The following is a 19,930-nucleotide window of genomic DNA, read 5'->3' on the forward strand; positions in this document are numbered from 1 at the left end:
CACCTCAGTCCTTCTACCTGTATCACCATCTACAGACATCACCTCAGCCAACATTCTAGTCTCTACAGCAGCCCCCTGCAAGGAAGGGCTGCTGGGGGTGAAAAGAGAAAAGCAGCTTTAGAAAATCATGCATGAAAACAACCTGCAAGACATGAGCAACAGTGAAGAGCTTTGTGCCCGTCCTCTCCCCAGTCACAAGCCCTCTTTCCTATCATCCATCCTGCCCTCCATTGTGACTACAGCAGCTCACTTCACAGCTGGGAAGACTGGAGTTTTCCAACCTCTGGCCTTATGTCCTGTAGCTACAAGTACCTGGAGGCAAATGACTTTGTCGCCCGGCTGAGCAGAAGCATCTGGAGAGTAGTCCCCGTCTTGCCGAGTCTGCTGCCTGCCACGAGTTTTCCCGACAGCCACGGGGTTAACGGCTTCGAGGTGTGAGGGGTTGGGCAGCATTGTTACGTGGAGGGGGCGGTGGGCACCAAAGTCCAGGTCCACGGAGGAGGTCAGGTGAGACAGGACATCTCCAGTGGCTGAGAAGTTTTCTGGAAATTCACTTAAGCCTTGCATTTTACGGAACATCAGCTATTACAAATAAACAGAGAAAAGTGTCTTTGATGGCAATGGATAATGGAGAAAAGGTGGTTAGTCTAAATAATAAAATAAAAATGCTATGTAAATGCTTTTGTAATTATTATCAACACAGATTATTTAAGGATAGGCACAGACTTCTTTTTTTGGTGGGGGGTACTGGGGATGGAACCCAGGACATTCTACCTCTGAGCTACACCCCTAGCCCTAGTTTTTATTCTTTATTTTGAAACAGGGCATCATTAAGTTGCAGAGGGCCTCACTAAATAGCTGAGGCTGTCCACGAACCGTGATGCTCCTGTCTCAGCCTCCTGAATGCTGGGATTATACATGTGTGCCACCACGCCCGGCTCCAGCTACAGACTCCCAATTGCTAGGTTGCTTGGAACTACATGGAGGTCTTCAAATGAAGTGCCAACATTGTAAGAGGGGTCTTGCCAGGTGTGGTGGCACACGCCTGTAATCCCAGACAGGAGGATCACAGGTTCAAGACCAACTTCAGCAATTTATCAAGGTCCTCTGCAACTTAGACCATTTCAAAATAAGAAATATAGAACAGGAAAGCCAGGCGTAGTGGCACATGCTTATAATCCCAGCATTCGGGAGGCTGAGATAGGAGGATCGTGGTAGGTGGACAGCCTCAGCTACTTGGGGAGGTCCTTTGCAACTCAGTGAGACCCTGATTCAAAATAAAGAAAAAAAATAGAGCTAGGGGTATAGCTCAGAGGTAAAATGTCCCTGGGTTCCATCCCCAGTACCACACACACACACACACACACACACAAAATAAATAAATAAATAAATAAATAAATAAATAAATAAATAAAAGAAATATAGAATAGGGCTGGGGATATAGCTGAGTAAGATATCTTTGAGTTCAATCCTCAGAACCACAAAAGACAAAATGGGGAAGGGAGGGTCTAAACATTTTAAGAAGGGAATGCCTAAGGAAAATAGTAAGTTACCTCTGCCTTATAGTAAAAAAATAAATAAATAAAAATACCAAAGATAAATAAATAAAAGCACTCACTTGGATGGTTGTTCTTATTTTTTTGTGGTGCTGGGGATTGCATCCAAGGCCTCAGGTTATTAGTTTTAGTATAAGCTACTAACTATACATGTAAATAAATGGACCCATGACTTCCTGAAAGATGGAAGCCCATAAAATTGCATGGATCTTTGTGTTTATTTGAACAACTGAATTAAATGAAAAGGGCATACCCAAAGAACGGAATTTAGCTCTTTTCACATCATCCTCGAGAAAACAAACTCACCTTTTAACTTTCTTGGGCGAAGAAAGACTCCTGGTAAGAATACACAGAAAATCAACCAAAATACCACTTCTGCCTGTCAGCCCTGACTTCCATCCATTCCCTAAGCTAGCTACTGGCCCAACTACTCATATATTTAGCTGGCTTTCTAAAGGGTATTACTGCCATTGGTTTTATTTGACCACAGTCCATTGTACAGAGTTAAGGAGAAGCACTGAAAGTAACCTTACCTCTGGAGGCAGCTGCAGAAGGCCAGTCAGCAGATTCAGCCTCCCTCTGTGGGGCATCCCAATGATGACGTCAGTTATCCCACTGTTGGATGACATTCTCAGCAACTCGTGGAAAAAGCCCATCATGCTTTCAGCCCCTTCCCCTCCATATCGCTTCACTGTGGCAAACTTGGTGGCCAAAAAGTGGTCAAACTCCTATAGAACATCACATCAGACATAACTTTTAGAAAACAGTCAGCGGCTCAGGTGAAAGGCAGACAAGTTTACGGGCGATGTAGGAAAAACCCATTATCCCGGTGGCTGGAGCAGTGCCCTTTCGCTACGTATCTCAGGGAGACATAAGCAGTCCAGAACAGCTCTGCCAAGGACCCTAGGCACAGTAGGGGCTGCTACAGAAGAATCCAAGTGGTAGAATTAACTTGCCCCCAGCCAGACATGATGGTACACACCTGTAATCCCAATACTTGAGAAGCTAAGAAAGGAGGATCACAGTAGACCAGCCCCAGCAACCTAGCGAGCCTCTCAGCAACCTAGTGAGACTCTGTTTCCAAACAAAAATTAAAAAGTGCTGGGGTGAAGCTTATAGGCAGAACACCCAGATTCAATCCACAGCACCAAAAAATTAACTTGCCCCAAGAACCCGCTTAAATTCATGAGTCCTTCCACACTAAAGCCAGGCCTCACATCTCCACTGCCTTTCCCAGTACATCAGCTTTAGTGGAGGGCTCTCCAGTACTATTTAATCAAGGGCACACACTCTCCAACTACCCAAACTACTGGCAAGAGGCTTCCTGCCACCATGACATGCCTGAGTGCTGATTATGGTCCCAGCAGAGGTTCAGGTCCATTAATTTGTTTTGGGAACCTCTTCCATGCATAGGAAGTCTTTTGATCACTTTGGAAAACAGAAAGTGAAGATCTTAGCTGGGCGTGGTGGTGCACGCTTGTAATCCCCGCACTTGGGAGGCAGAGACAGGAGGATCGCACAGGTTTGAAGCCAGCCTCAGCTACTTAGTGAGGCTCTCAGCAACTTAGTGAGACCCTGTTTCCAAATAAAATAGAAAAAAGGTCTGGGAGTATAGCCCGGAGGTAGAAAGCCTCTGGGTTCCACCCCCAGTACACCAAAAAAGAAAGAAAGAAAGAAAGAAAGAAAGTAAGTGAAAATTTTAAGGATTTTGTCATCTTTTGTGGTATGAACAGACAAATAATAAAAGTGCTTTGAGGAAAAGCAGGAAGTCAAATGTCTGGTGAGTGAGTGAGTGAGTGTGTGTGTGTGTGTGTGTGTGTGTGTGTGTGTATACTGGGGAATGAACCCAGGCCTTCTTACCTCCAAGCTACACCCTCAGCTCTTTTTTTTTTTTTTTTTTTTTTTTGTGGTACTGGGTACTGGGGGTGGAACCCAGAGTCTTTCTACCTCCGGGCTATACTCCCAGCCCTATTTTTTTTTATGTTTTATTTGGAAACAGGGTCTCACTAAGTTGCTGAGAGCCTCACTAAGTAGCTGAGGCTGGCTTTGAACCCGTGTGATCCTCTGTCTCAGCCTCCCAAGCACGGGGATTACAAGCGTGCGCCACCATGCCCAGTTTCCTTCAGTGTTTTTTAAATTTTTTAAATGTTTAAATTTTTATTTTGAAAAATAAAATGGCCTTGTTAGGTTGATGAGTCTCACTACTTGCTGAGGCTGTCCTCAAGCCTGCATTCTTTTTGTCTTAGCCTCCTAACACTGGAATTATGGGCATGTACCACCATGGCTGGGCATCCTGCCTGCCTAACTGCCTGACTCCCCTTTGTCTGTCTGTCTTTCTTTTCTTTCTCACTCTTTTCCTTCCTTTATTCCTTCCTTCCCTCCCTCCCTCTCTTCTTTCTTTTCTTCCTTCCTTCCCTCCCTCTTTCTTTCTTTCTTTCTTTCTTGCTTTCTTGCTTGCTTGCTTGCTTGCTTTTGGATTGAACCCAGGGCATTCTACCTTTGAGAAATACTTCCAGCTCTTTTCATTTCTTATTTTGGAAATAGGGTCTCACTAGTTTGCTAAAGCTGGCTTTGAACCTGTGATCCTCCTACCTCAGCTTCTCAAGTACTGAGATTATAGGTGTGCGCCACCACTCCCAGTGGCGTTACTTTTTTCTATATAGTTGTGTGTGTGTGTGTGTGTGTGTGTGTGTGTGTGTGTGTGTGTGTGTGTGTGTTACTGGGGATGAAACCCAGTGGTCTTCTACCTCTGGGCTACACCCCCAGACCTATTTTATATTTTATTTGGAAACAGGGTCTTACTAAGTTGCTAAAAGCCTCACTAAGTAGCTGAGGCTGGCTGTAAACCTGCAATCTTCCTGTGTCAGCCTCCCAAGTACTGGGATTAAAAACATGAACCATCACGCCTGGCTGTACATGTTATAGTATTTATTGTGTTGAACAGTAGGATGAGTTCAGAAATTCCCTTTCTTCAATAACTATATTGGTAGGAAATGAGCTGACCTTTTCCACTGATATCAGCCACTTCTTTTATTTTATTTTATTTTTTGGTCCTGGGAATTGAACTCAGAGGCATTCTACCTCTAATCTATAACCCCAGCCTGATTTTCTTATTTGGAAACAGGGTTTCACTAGGTTGCTGAGGGCCTAAGTTGCTAAGACTGGCTTTGAACCTGCAATCCTCCTGTCTCAACCCTAACCCTACCCCAGGTACTGGGATTATAAGCATGTGCCACCACGCCCAGCTTCGGCTGCTTCTTTAATACCTGAGATTCTAGCATTAATTTTGACAGATGTTTTCGCTCTTCTGTGGTAAATGTCTCCTTTTTCAGCTCCTCAAACCGCCTGGCAAACCAGTCTTTCTCCTCCTGACTCTGAAGTTGGGCAGTTTCGATAGAAACTGGTCCACAGTAGATTTGGTTGAGATAAGCTAATACTTCTTCAAGACTAGCTTCATCCTTCCCCATGTTCAATAAGCCTATGAAATAAAATCAAAGGGAAATTACAAAGAATAATCAACTTTCCAGCAAGTTAATTCAGGAACATACCAAAATAGTTGCTTTAATTCAAAGTGCTGTAATTAATAACTGAGTCATTATCAATGCTTATCTAAATTTTTCTTTTTTTCTTTTTTTGTGGTACACCCCAAGCCTTAGTTTATTTTTGATATTGGAACAGGGTCTCACTAAATTACAGAGGGCCTCAATAAGTTCCTGAGGCTAGATGTGAACCTGCAACCCTCTAGTTTTTTAAAATCTATAATATAGAAATAGTTAAGATATCCCAGAGAATAGTTGTAAAGACTAAATGAGGTAAGAACCCAAATGTCCATCTATGGTGAAAAGACAAACAAAATGGAGGATAGCCATACAATGGAATATCATTCACCTGCGCAAAGGAATAACATACTGATGCGTGCTATAACATGAACGGACCTTGGAAACATTTGCAGAGTGGAAGAGGTCAAACACAAAAGGCCGCACGGCGTATGATTCCATTTATACAAAACGTCTACAGAGACAGAAAGTAAACTAGTGGGTACCAGGGCTCGGGGGATGGCAGCATGGAGACTGACTGCCGAATGGGTAGTCATTGAATGATGAAAATGTCCCGGAGCTACACTGATGGGTGCACAGCGCTAACTTTACACAGTAACACAGGTGCTAGGGATGCTGCTCAGAGGTGGCCGCTCGCCGGCACGCAGGAGCTCCGGGCTTCCCTCTCCAGCAAGGAAGGCAGACCGGGGTTGTCGCCCTCCCTCTGCCACTGAGCAGCTACAAGTAAGTTCCGAGTCTGTGTTTCCCTGTTTACAGAATAAAGATGACAATAACTACTGTAAGGAGTAGTTGTAAAAATGAATTGAAATAATATATGTCCTACACTTAAGAAGAGTTCAATATTTTTCAAGATTTAGCAATTTTTATTATTACAAAGGTAGAAAGAAGGGACAGAAATTATTAAAGCACTATGTCAGAGAGAGACGTAGTACAATGCCTTGACGGTTAAGATACTCGCGTTCAATATATTTTTGAGGTTAGGAGAAATAGGCCATTTCTGAAGACCATCCTAGAATCTCGAGACGACTCTTCCCCATGACAACCGACCCAGCCCCAGCCCGTCTCCTCCCCGGATGGAAGCCTCAGCTCCCGCAGGGAGGAAGGTGTTCTAGGAACAGAGAGACGAGTCACACTGCACACTGCTGTGGGCTGCTCTCCTTGCCCTCCACAGGCTCCCCCTTACCTGTGGTAGTGAAGGGCCCCTGCAGGGTCTGCACAAGGGCTTGGATTTCAGGTACAGTGTCCAGCAGGGCTTGTCCAGTGGAGAGGGGGTTGATCTGGGCAGCCTTATGGCCATGTTCACAGTATACTGCCACCAGCCGGGCAAGGCCATGATCAACTAAAGCAGGGGGGTAAAGACAAGACAAACTGTTGAGGAGAAGCTCACAAACTAAAGAACCGGCTTTTCATCCGGGCGTGGTGGCGCACGCTTGTAATCCCCACGCTTGGGAGGCGGAGACAGGAGGATTGCGCAGGTTCGAAGCCAGCCGCGCTGGCTTAAGAGGCCCTGTTTCCAAAAATAAAAAAGTATAAAATAGGTCTGGGAGTGTAGCCCAGAGGTACAAGGGCTTCCAGGAAACCCAGTACCACCAAAAAAAAAAAAAAAAACAAAACAAAAAAACAAACCCAGCTTTTCAAACTACCACATCTGCCAGTGTTTTTTTTAAGAATTAGAGGCCTATCAGAATCCAGGTAAACATACTTATTTCCCTAAATTTATCTAGCTAAAGTTCAAAGGATGGGGCAATAAAACTATGAATACACATTTGTTTAAAAATACACACACACACACACACACACACACACACATATATATATATGAATAAGTATTAGAAAGGAACATCCAAATTGAAAATGACTATTATCCAGGGCTGGGGATACAAATCTGTAATCCTAGTACTTGGGAGGCTGAGACAGGAGGATCTCAGGTTCCCAGCCAGCCTCAGCTACTTAGTGAGGCCTTGTGCAACTTAGTGAGACCCTGTTTCAAAATAAATAAAAAAATATGGCTAGGATATATCTATATATGTAGCTTAGAGGTAGCATGCTCTTGGGTTCAATTCCCAGGGCCACAAAAAATAAAATACACGAGGTATGGTGGCATACACTTGTAATCCCAGCATTTGGGAGGCTGAGACAGGAGGATCACTGTTCAAGGACAGCCTCAGCTACTAGTGAGCTGAGGTCCCTGTTACAAAATAAAGAATAAAAAATAGAGCTGGGGGTGTAGCTCGGAGGTAAATGCCCCTGGGTTCCATCCCCAATACTGCAAAAATAAGTAAGTAAGCAAATAAATAAATAAATGAATAAATAATAAAGATAAAACAAAATGGCGGAATTTAGCTGGGCAGGTGGTGCATGCCTATAATCCTAGTACTTGGGAGGCTGAGATAGGAAGATCGCAGGTTCAAGCCCAACCTCAGTAACTTAGTTAAACCCTGTTTCAAAAAATAAAAAGCAAGCCAGGCATGGTGGCACACACTGTAATTCCAGTACTTGGGATGCTGAGATAGGAGAATCATGGGTTCATGGCCAATCTCAGCTACTTACTGAGGCCCTTGCAATTCAGTGAAACCTTGTTTCAAACTAAAGAATAAACTGGGCATGGTGGGGCACACTTGCACACTTGTAATCCCAGTACTTGGGAGGCTGAGACAGGAGGATCGCACAGATTTGAAGCCAACCTCAGCTACTTAGAGAGGCTCTCAGCAACTTAGTGAGACCCTGTTTCCAAATAAAATATAAAATAGGTCTGGGAGTATAGCCTGGAGGTAGAAAGCCCTTCATTTCACCCCCCAGTACCACCAAAAAAAAAAAAAAGATAAATATAAATAAATTATTAGGCTGGGGTGTAGCTCAGAGGTAAAATGTCCCTGGGTTCCATCTCCACTACTGCAAATAAATAAATAAATAAATAAATAAATAAATAAATAGCAAAATAGGGCAGGGAATGTGGCTCAGAGGTAGAATGCCTCTTGGTTCATTCCCCAGTAAACACACACACACACACATGTGGAATTTATATTCAAGTTCATTTGAATTCAATCCAGTGTTTCATTCTTTATAATAATTAAAGTTGAAAAGGAAAGTCCTGAGCCTATAGCAAGAGACAAGAGAAATAGATGTCATTAAGACTTTTTCTTAGTACAAGAGCTAATATCTTTAGATTTCTTCAAGTCTGCATTTGTGTTCCAGAATTTTCTATATTTTTAAAACTAGAAAGCATTCATACTTTTTTCAAAGTTTTCCCCTATGAGTATAAAAAAAGCTCCTATTGGCCGGGCATGGTGGCACACGCTTGTAATCCCTGCGCTTGGGAGGCTGAGACAGGAGGATCATGCAGGTTCGAAGCCAGCCTTAGCTACTTAGTGAGGCTCTCAGCAACTTAGTGAGACCCTGTTTCCAAATAAAATATAAAATGGGTCTGGGAGTATAGCCCGGAGGTAGAACACCTCTGGGTTCCACCCCCAGTACCACCAAAAAAAAAAAAAAAAGCTCCTTTTATTTCCAATATGTAACATCCCTATAACCTCATTTCAATTACCAAACATCAATGATAAAACTAGTAGCTACTAAACAGTTTAACAGCTTGGAATTTGTGTGTATGAAAGTGTGCGTGGTGTATGTGTGTGTGTGTGTGTGTGTGTGTGTTACTAGAGATTGAATCCAGAGGTATTTCACCTCCCAGCTACATTCCCAGCCATGTATATATATATATATATATATATATATATATATATATATATATATATATATTCTTTTTTTTTTGGCAAAAGGGTCTCACTAGGTTGCCATGATTCTCACTAAAATGCTGAGGCTGGTCTTGAACCTGCCATCCTGCTGTCTCAGCCTCCCAAGTACTGGGATTATAGGTGTGCACCACCATGTCTGGCTCAGTTTGGAACCTGATGGCTTCTATCTCTGGATGGTCTCTAAATTCTGTCACTTTTTAAAATAACAGAGGTTCCAAATCTTTCATAATGAATTTATATCTATTAATCATAATTTCTAATTTATACCTATTAATCATCCTACCTAAATTTATACCTATTAATCATTATTTCTAAACCCACCTCCATTATAAATTGGAGAGAGAGAGAGAGAGAGAGAGAGTGTGTGTGTGTGTGTGTGTGTGTGCGTGTGTGTGTGTGTGTTATTGGGGATTGTTCCCAGGAGAGTTCTACCCCTGAGCTACATCCCCAGCCCTATTTCATTTTTTTTTTTTTTTTTTTTTGCGGGTCTGGGGATGGAACCCAGGGGCATTTGACCTCCAAGCTACACCCCCTACCCTAGTTTTTATTCTTTATTTTGAAACTGGGTCTCACTGAGTTGCAGAGGACCTCACTGAGTAGCTGAGGCTGTCCGGGAACCTCGATCCTCCAGGTCTCAGCCTCCCGAATGCTGGGATTACAAGCGTGCGCCACCATGCCCGGCTCCTATTTCTTTCTTTTTTTTTTTTTTTTTTTTTTTTTTTGGTGGTACTGGGGTTCCTGGAAGCCCTTCTACCTCTGGGCTACACTCCCAGACCTATTTTTATATTTTTATTTAGAAACAGGGTCTCCTAAGCCAGTGCGCGCGGCTGGCTTCGAACCTGCGCGATCCTCCTGTCTCCACCTCCCAAGCGCGGGGATTACAAGCGTGCGCCACCACGCCCGGCTCCTATTTCATTTTGAAACTGGGTCTCACACTAGTCTGCAGAGGGCATCACTAAGGTTGCCAAGGCTGGCTGCAACCCTGAGATCCTCCTGTCTCAGCCTCCTAAGAACAGGCATTAGAGGTGCGCGCCACCATGCCTGGCTATAAACTAAAATTTTTGATAATAAATTCAAATTTAATGTTCGAGGCCCTTGGGTTTAATCTCTAGCACCAAATTTTCAAAAATAAGCAAATATCTGGAACTTGAGGTTCTTAGAGGTTGAAGTACAAACTGTTACGAATAGCTACAAAGAACACTCAACCTGGGTCAAATTTTAACTAGTGCAGCCAGTGCCATCCAAAAGGTTCCTAAAAGTGAACTCGGTAGGGAAGACTTGGTGAGCGATGTGGTCAGCCTAGGCAGGCTCTGACGTTAGCTGAGATAAACACACGGAGAAAACAGCCCGGCGCAGGACAGGGAGAGGCAGGGGGGGAGGCTCCGTAACCTGGACTTTACCTCTTCCCACTACACTGCGCCACTTTTTTTCTTCTTTTATTGTGGCACTGGGGGTTGAATCCAGGGGCATTCTATCTCTGAGCTACAACCTCAACTTTATTTTACTTTTCATTTGAAAACAGAGCCCTGGTAGGTGGCCTCAAACCTGTGATCCTCCTGTACTGGGAACACAGGCGTGCATCGCCATGTCCAGCTCTGAGTCACTTTTGAGGTGACTATTCCCAGTAGGGTTTGCTCTTGAATTTACTTGGTGGTTGTTCGTAGAACTCCAGGCCCTCGAGGAACCACAGCCAGCCCTGACAGAGGATGGTGCGTTCTCCAGGTGACTCTGAGCTGGGTTGGGAGGACAGAGGGGCAATACAGGGCACAGATGGCAAAGAACGGCAGAGGATCTCAGTAGCCACAGGCGTGGCGTGCGGTGGCCTTCGCTGCTTGCCTTTTGGTATCTCTTTTCTTCTCTCAAAATAATTTTTAGCCGGTGCAGGGCCACCGTGAATAAAGATCATGCTTCCCCAGATGTACAGATACTGCCCTAGCTCCGGACAGTGGACTCCTATTGCAAGTCAAATATGTTACTCTTCTCTCCCCTTTTCCCCACCCACACACCCTAGTAGGAGTTACTAATGTACAAAAAGAGTTCTGGCAAAATAATTTTCTAAATCAGAAAGAAGAAAAACTGTCACCGGCCTGCATGCAATGGTAATGCATATAAATTACCCCATTTGCTTTTAAGTTTAATTCAAAATATTTTGTGGTGGTGGTGGTGGTATTGGGAATTGAAACTAGGGGCATTCTTTCTCTGAGATATACCTCCATCCCTATTTTACTTTTTATTCAAAAATAGAGTCTCAGCTGGGTGTGGTGGTGCACGCTTGTAATCCCCACGCTTGGGAGGCTGAGACAGGAGGATCGCACAGGTTCAAAGCCAGCCTCAGCTACTTAGTGAGGCTCTCAGCAACTTAGTGAGACCCTGTTTCCAAATAAAGTATAAAATGGGTCTGGGAGTATAGCCCGGAGGTAGAAAGCCTCTGGGTTCCACCCCCAGTACCACAAAAAAAAAAAAAAATAGAGTCTCACTAAATTGCGGAGGCTGGTCTCAAATCTGTGATCTTCCTGTCTCAACCTCCCAAGCTCTGGGGTTACGGGCATGTGCCACTCTGCTTCAAAGTTGTTGTTGTTTTGTGTGTGGTACTAGGATGGAATCCGGGGGTCTTCTACCTCTGGGCTATGTCCCCAGCCCTATTTTATGTTTTTTATTCGGAAACAGGGTCTCACTGAGTTTCTGAGGCTGGTTTCAAACCTACAATCCTCCTATCTCAGCCTCCCAAGTATTGGGATTACAGGCATGAACCACCATGCCCAGCTTTAAAGTATTTATTTATTTTATTTTTTGTGGTACTGGGATTGAACCTACGGGCACTCTACTTTCAAGCTACACTCCCAGCCTGACTTTATTTCTTATTTAAAAACAGGATCTTGCTAGGTTGATGAGAGTCTTAGTACTTGCTGAGGCTGCCCTGGAACCTGCAATCCTGTCTCAGCCTCCCAAGTACTAGGATTACAAGTGTGTGCCACAACACCAAGCTCTCAAAGTATTTTTTTTAAATGAAGGAACATAAAAACAAACAAACAAACAAACAAACAAATAAATAAATAAATAAATAAAATTAAGGAATGTGAGGCCACATGTTGTGATGCACACCTGTAATCCCAGTACTCGGAGGCTGAGACAGGAGGATGGCAAGTTTGATGACAGTGTTGGCAACTTAACAATTTTTATTTATTCTATTTTAAATAAAAATTAGAGCCGGGCATGGTGGTTCACACTTGTAACCCCAGTACTTAGAGGACTGACACAGAAGGATCGCAGGTTCACAGCCAGCCTCAGCAATTTGTAAAGCCCTCTGCAACTTAGTGAGACCCTGTTTCAAAATAAAGAATAAAAATAGGGGTGGAGGTATAACACATAGGTAGAATGCCTCTGGAGTCAATCCCCAATACCTTAAAAAAATGTGTGTGTGTGTGTGTGTGTGTGTGTGTGTGTGTGTGTGTGTTAAAAAGAGCTAGGAACATAGCTCAGTTGCAGAATACCACTGGATTCAATAATCCCCAGTATCATATACATATGCAAGAGCATGCACACGCATGTGCACACACATACACAAAAAGGAAAGTGAAAATAAAGTTATTAGCCTTATTAACAACATTCCTTAAGCCAGATCCTTATACTGTGCTATAATTGTTTCTAACATTGATTTTGCTTTTCCCTCTCAATACCACACAAGAGGACTCCTGACCCACACTTCTAACTCGGTACTGAACTTTCAGATTTCTCTGAGCCCCTCATAATAGAGCAAGTTCACCACTAGTGAGTGGGTGGGAAGCAATTCAGTAATAAAGAAAGAGGAGGTTACATAAAAGCAACCTTAAAAATATGCCAGGCGTGGTGGCGCACGCTTGTAATCTCCAAGCTTGGGAGGCAGAGACAGGAGGATCACGCATGTTCGAAGCCAGCAGTGCTGGCTTAAGAGACCCTGTTTCTAAATAAAAGTATAAAATAGGACTGGGAGTGTAGCCTGGAGGTAGAAGAGTTTCCAGGAACCCCAGTACCACCAAATATATATATATATATATATATATATATATATATATATATATATATATGTATATATTTTTTTTCTTTTCAAGCCATAGCAGCCCCAAGCTCCCTACATGATTCTGATACAGTTTTCCAATCGAGAACCACTGATCTAGGTCTTTTTAAGCCAAGCTTAAATCTCTCCTGCCAGGCAGTTAACAGGAATCGAGCAGCCAGGAGTGGTGGCACAATCTCAGTACTTGGGAGATTAAGACAGAAGGAAAGTAAGTTAGAGACTAGCTTTAGCAACTTAGCAAGACCCTGTTTCAAAATAAAAATAAAAAGGGCGGTGGGTGTGGCTCGGAGGGAGAACGCCCCGGTTCAATCCTAGGTCCATGTGTTGTTAAGGTGCCTCAAAGGAGATCATCAGAGCTGTGCACGAGTGTACACTAACGTGATCACAAATGGAGGCACTGTCAAATCTGTCCTGCACACACATCCTTTACACCGGCATTGGCTGAAGATGTCCACGAACCTCCTGCTAGAGAATCCTTAAAATGCATGATAAAAACACATATTCCTGCAGGGCCGGGCGGCGCACGCCTGTAATCCCAGTACTTGGAAGGCTAAGACAGGAGGATGCAGGTTTGAGATCAGTCTCAGCAATTTAGCAAGACTCTCAGCTACCTAATGAGAACCTGTTTCAAAACAAAAAAATATAAAAAGCAGCCGAGAATGTAGCTCAGAGGTAGAATATTCCTGGGTTCAATTCCCAGTACCACAACACACACACACACACACACACACACACACACACACACACACACTCATTCACACTCACACTCTCCTGGGCCGGGGGGGGGGGGGTGTAGCTCAGTGGCTAATTAGTTCTAAGCAATGGTAAGTACTACTGTCCTTTGTGGCCACTAGAATTGTCCTCTTCTCCCAAGCAGCACATACTGTACTCTGCACATCCCACGCACGCCTTATCCTTGGGGGCTGCCCTGGAAATGTATTCTTGGGGTAACTCCAGAGCTCGGGCGTCTTAGATCTGTTATTTTCCCACAGATCCGCCTCTGCGAAGAGCGATATTCTCACACGGTAAGGAGCCAGGAATGCGCAAGATATGCCCTCTCAAAACCAGATCGGAACTAACAAGATGCGGAGCGTGGAGCCGAGGCTTAGAGCCACAGAGACGAAACAGAGGGTGACCCCGACCCTAACACCCACGCCCCCCATCCGAAGTCGCTTTTCTTTTCACTTCCTCCCCCGGGCGAGCGGCTGGTCCTCAGACCCTCAACAGGCCCCTCAGACAGCACCCCACCAAAGGTCAGGCAGGGAGGTCCCTGGCGTCCCCAGTCCCCATCCCCACGGCCCAGACCCATCCCAGACCTGGGGGTCGCGCCAGGATGCCGCGGGGCTCCCTGATCTCCGTCTTCCTTGGCCAGTAGCCATAGACGCCCCTCTCCGTCTGGTAGCCGCGCCAGAGGAGCAGCGGGGTGGGTCGGCTGAGCGCCCTACTTGCTACTGCCGCAGCTGCCATGTCAAACCTAGAGCTCCCGAGCCCGGAGTCAGCAGCAGAAGAAAGGGGCAGCAGCAGCCAGAAAGCGGGTCTCGCGGGGGCCAGGGAAGTCCTGGAGCAAGCCACGCTGGAGACCGGAGCCCCGCCCCTCGACAACGCCCCCGCGCCTTATTGGCCAAGGGGCCGGCCCCTCTGAGCCAATCCGAGGCAACTGCACTCACAGCGAGGCCACGCCCCAGACCTGGCGGGACGCTAGAGTGATTCCCTGGGTAAAAAAGATCTTGCGGAGCATTACTGGCTTTGTGGCAAAAAACCGGTCTCTTACCACAAGCATTCACCTGTCACACCTCCGTTGGGAGCCCCATAAGACAACAGTGTAGATTCCCTAACAGAAAGGACAAAAAGGGACGCAAAATTAAAGGCCATTTAACGGATCAGAAAAATCACATATCCCCCTTTCTCCCTCTAAGGTGGAAAAATAAGAATAGGGAGCTTGTAAGGCTGGAACAGGAATCAAAAGAAACAGACTCAGCCTGGCATGTGTGACACGCCTGTTATCCATGTACTTGGGAAGCCAAGACAGGAGGCATGATGGCACATACTTATAATCCCAGTATTTGGGAGGCTGAAACAGGAGGATTGCAGGTTTGTGGCCAGCCTCGTCTACTTATTGAGACCCTGTTTCCTAATAAAAAATGAAATAGGCCGGGCGTGGTGGCACACGCTTGTAATCCCCGCGCTTGGGAGGCAGAGACAGGAGGATCGCGCTGGTTCGAAGCCAGCTGCACTGGCTTAAGAGACCCTGTTTCCAAATAAAAATATAAAAATAGGTTTGGGAGTGTAGCCCGGAGGTAGAAGGGTTTCCAGGAACCCCAGTACCACAAAAAAAAAAAAAAAAGAATGAAAGAAAGAAAGAAAGAAAGAAAGAAAGAAAGAAAGAAAGAAAAGAAAAGAAAAAGAAATAGGCTGGAATGGAAGCCGGGCGTGGTGGTGCGTGATATATAGATAGATATAGATATATGTATTTTTTTTTGAAACAGTCTCTTAAGCCAGCACAGCTGGCTTGGTACCAGCGTGGTTCTCCTGTCTGCGCCTCCCAAGGGCAGTGATTACAAGCCTGTGCCACCTCACCCAGCACTTGGTGCTTTTTTTTTTTTTTTTTTTTTTTTTGGTGGTGGTGGTACTGGGGTTCCTGGAAGCCATTCTACCTCCGGGCTACACTCCCAGACCTATTTTTACATTTTTATTTGGAAACAGGGTCTCCTAAGCCAGCGCACACGGCTGGCTTCCAACCTGCGAGATCCTCCTGTCTCTGCCTCCCAAGCGTGGGGATTACAAGCGTGCGCCATCACGCCTGGCTGGTACATGCTTTTAATCCCAGCATTTGGGAGGCTGAGACAGGAGGATCGTGATTCATGGACAGCCTTAGCTACTTAGTGAGGCTCTTTGCAACTCAGTGAGACCCTGTTTTAAAATAAAGAATAAAAAACAGGGCTGGAGGTGTAGCCTGGAGGTTCAATGTCCCTGGGTTTATCCCTAGTACTGAAAAAAATTAAAATAAAACAGGGCTGGAGGTGTAGCTCAGAAGTAGAGTGCCCCGGGGTCCAATCATCTGTACTGAAAATTCATCATAAATCATGAATTACAGCTGGAACAGTGCAGGAAAGACAAGTGCAGGAGATCAGCTAAACAGGGGAATCTTACCTCATCTGGAGAGCATGTAAACTGAAACCTTGAAAATACAGTGGGAATTGGTCCTGAAAAAAGAAAAAAGAGCTGTCAAGGATGAACAGCTCAGAGGCAAAATCAAGTTCTAACAAGCTCCTCATTCTCTCCCATGGTGTAGTGAATACACACACACACACACACACACACACACACACACACACACACACACTTTGGGGGAGCACTAGGAATCATGCCCAGAGAAATTCTATCTCCAAACTATACCCCCAGCCCTGTTTTTTATTTATTAATGTTTTATTTTATTTAATTTTGAAACAAGGTCTTAACTACTGAAGCTGGGTTTCAACCTGTGATCTTCCTGTCTCAGCCTCCCAAGTACTTACTGAGATTACAAGTGTGGGCCATCATACCCAGCTGAAGGAGTATGTTTTTCTTATTCTTTTCTTCTCTCCTCTCTCTCTCTCTCCCTCTCCCTCCCCCTCCGTCCCTCCCTCCCTCTCTCTCTCTGTACCAGGAATGGAACCCAAGGGCTTCCTCTGGGCTAGACTCCCAGACTTATATTTTATTTGGAAAAAAGGTCTCACTTAGTTGCTGAGAGCCTCACTAAGTAGCTGAGGCTGGCTTCGAACCTGTGCGAACCTCCTATCTCAGCCTCCCAAGCGCAGGGATGACAAGCGTGCGCCACCACGCCCGGCCTTTATTCTTTTCTTTTTATGATGCATAGTGATCACACATCATGGTGAAGTTCAGAATGACACATGCACACAGCACTTGGGGAGCCTCCTCCCAACCCCCCCCCCTGGCGCCCTCCCCTTCCCTGGACCCCATATGGAGGCCCCGCTGATGGAGTATATTTTTAAAAACCACCTTCTCCATGAGTCTCAGCATCTTTTTGCTTGCTCTTCTGCATTTTCTCCTGGTCAGCTATGAGGCCCACCTGCTGTTTCCAGCATTATTGCAGATGTGCTCCTTGGGACATGTCCCCAGATAAGCGACCTGCCCCTTTGACCCTTCCTTGCTTTGCTTCTGGCGCAACTGCGTGGCTACTGATGTCACCGCTTGAGGTGCAGGATTGTGCAAGAGGAATGAACTTGGAAAATAAAATTCACTTTTAGATATTTGAACTATATGTGTGATGTAAGATAGTTGGATACACCTGTCTGGAGTTCAAAAGAAAAGCAGGAACTAGAAAAATTAATTTGATAGTGTGTGTGTGTGTGTGTGTGTGTGTGTGTGTGTGTGTGTGTTACTGGGAATTGAACACAGGGCACTCTACCTCCAAGTTGCACTCCCAGCCCTGTTTTATTTTTGTTTTGAAAAAGGGTCTCACTAGGCCAGGTGTGGCGGCACACGCTTGTAATCCCCGCACTTGGGAGGCTGAGACAGGAGGATCGCACAGGTTCGAATCCAGCCTCAGCTACTTAGTGAGGCTCTCAGCAACTTAGTGAGACCCTGTTTCCAAAGAAAACAGAAAATAGGTTGGGGGTGTAGCCCAAAGGTAGAATGCCCCTAGGTTCCATCTCCAGGACTACAACAAGGAAGGAAGGAAGGAGAAAAGAGCACTAACAAATAGAATTATTGGGCTTGGTGTGGTAGCACACACCTGTAATTCCAGTACTTGGGAGGCTGAGACAGGAGGATCATAGATTCAAAGCCAGTCTCAGCAACTTAGTCAGGCTCACAGCAACTTAGTGAGACCCTGTTTCCAAATTAAAAATAAAATTGTGCTGGGGATATACCTTGGGGGTAGAATGCAACTGGTTTCAACTCCAGGACCACACACACATAAAAAAAATATAGAATGGCTGGGTGCGGTGGAACAGGCTTGCAATCCCAGTACTTGGAAGGCTGAGATACGAGGATCAAAGGTTTGCAGCCAGCATCAGCTATTTAGTGAGGCCCTCTACAACTTAGTAAGACCCTGTTTCAAAAATAAAGAATTAATCTGGACATGGTGGTGCACACTTGTAATCCCAGCATTTGGGAGGCTGAGACCAGAGGATTGCGGTTTGCGGACAACCTCAGCTACTTACTGAGGCCCTCCGCAACTCAGTGAGACCCTGTTTCAAAATAAAGAATCAAGCCAGGTGTGATGGTGCACGCTTGTAATCCCCGTGCTTGGGAGGCTGAGACAGGAGGATCACACAGGTTCGAAGCCAGCCTCAGCTACTTAGTGAGGTTCTCAGCAACTTAGTGAAACCCTGTTTCCAAATAAAATACAAAATAGGTCTAGGAGTATAGCCCAGAGGTAGAAAGCCCCTGGGTTCTGATAAGTTGGGTCCTGCACTCATGTGACTTTGTGTCACATGACCTCTGCAGGGCAAGGGAGGGGCTGAAACCCCGCGAGAATTGGGCGTTCCCGCGAGATGCATACCTTGAAAAGGAGAGCCCGCATCCTCAAGCTTCGGACAGGCGCGCGGGCCCCAGGACGATGCCTCGCCCTGATCCCCGGGAGAGCCGTGCCATTAAAACTTTACATGCCACGTGTACCGGACCTCTCTCGTGTTTTTCACACTCCGCCGTACGCACATTATTTTTATTCTACTCGCATTAATTTTTTATTTTACTTATCAGGTTCCACTCCCAGTACCACCAATAAATAAATAAATAAAAAATAAAAATAAAGACTCAAAAATAGGGCAGGGGGTATAGCTCGGAGGTCAAATGCCTCTGGGTTCCATCTCCAGACCTGCCACACACACAAAAAAAAAGGGCAGGGGGTGTAGCTTGGAGGTCAAATGCCTCTGGGATCCATCCCCAGACCCAGAAAGAAATAAAGAAAGAAAGAAAGAAAGAAAGAAAGAAAGAAAGAATTTAAAAAAGACTGAAGGTGTAGATTGGAAGTGGAACACTACTGGTTTCAATCCATATTACCACAAAAAAAATTTTTAGGAAAATGTGTGTGTGTGTATAAAACTATTGGGTGGGTTAATGCCTGACATATGCTAAAATAGAGGCACCTATTTATTCCTCTCCAAACATCCATACAACACTGTTAAAAAGTTGAATTTGCCAGGCGTGATGGCGCACGCTTGTAATTCCAGCACTTGTGAGGCTGAGACAGGAGGATCACATGGATTTGAAGCCAGCCTCAGCTACTTAGTGAGGCCCTCTGCAATTTATTGAGACCCTGTTTCAAAAACTTGGAGGTGGAATGCTCCTGGAATCCATCTCCAGTATCGCAAAAAAAAAAAAAAAAAAGTTGAATGAACTTTAATAAAAATAAAAAACAGGTGTGGAATCCTACACTTGGCGCATTAAGAGCTGATTAACTGCTGCTGGGTAAGTAAATATGGATCTCCAGGCTACACTTTTCTCTAAAATATCTTTTCCTTTCCACTCTTGTTTAGTGTCATACTTTTCTGCTTCAGTACACAAGTTTCTCTCCCTTCCCCAAGAAAGCACTATTAATCCTTGTATCAAAATTTTATCAAGTACCCTGTATAGCCCTGGGACACAAAGATTAAGGAAATACAAATCACAGCCTTGAGAAGTTTATATTTTTCTTAAAAAACTTATTTATTATATGCTTTTTTGGGGGGTCTTACTGGGGCTCCTAGAAACCCTTCTACCTCCGGGCTACATTCCCAGAACTATTTTTATACTTTTTTTATTTGGAAACAGGGTATCTTAAGCCAGAGCGGCTGGCTTGGAACCTGCACGATTCTCCTGTCTCCGCCTCCCAAGCACAGGGATTACAAGCGTGCGCCACCACGCCTGGCGTATTATATGCTTTTTGAAGAGATATTTATTCTCAGAATGCAAGAATGACCTAGTTTTAAGAAACCTACTCATCTTTAACTGATCAAGAAGCTTAGTGGTGTGTGTGGTGTGTGTGTGTTTTGTGGTACTAGGGATGGAACCCAGGGGCATTCTACC

General features: G+C 44.9%; 1 protein-coding gene across 1 annotated transcript in view; it reads right to left on the reverse strand.

Moving 5' to 3' along the window:
- Positions 1-14,386, reverse strand: part of DHTKD1 (dehydrogenase E1 and transketolase domain containing 1) — a gene marked incomplete at both ends in the record, with an annotated part of 41,357 nt that extends 26,971 nt beyond the window's left edge. The window contains 5 exons of the mRNA XM_080716936.1: positions 313-582; positions 2,090-2,284; positions 4,823-5,034; positions 6,297-6,452; positions 14,236-14,386. Coding sequence (XP_080573062.1) covers positions 313-582; positions 2,090-2,284; positions 4,823-5,034; positions 6,297-6,452; positions 14,236-14,386 — 984 coding nt within the window. The remainder of the gene's footprint in view (positions 1-312; positions 583-2,089; positions 2,285-4,822; positions 5,035-6,296; positions 6,453-14,235) is intronic.
- Positions 14,387-19,930: the final 5,544 nt, after the last annotated feature.

This window comes from Muscardinus avellanarius, assembly GCF_963383645.1.
Source record: "Muscardinus avellanarius genome assembly, chromosome: 20".
Taxonomy (NCBI): domain Eukaryota; kingdom Metazoa; phylum Chordata; class Mammalia; order Rodentia; family Gliridae; genus Muscardinus; species Muscardinus avellanarius.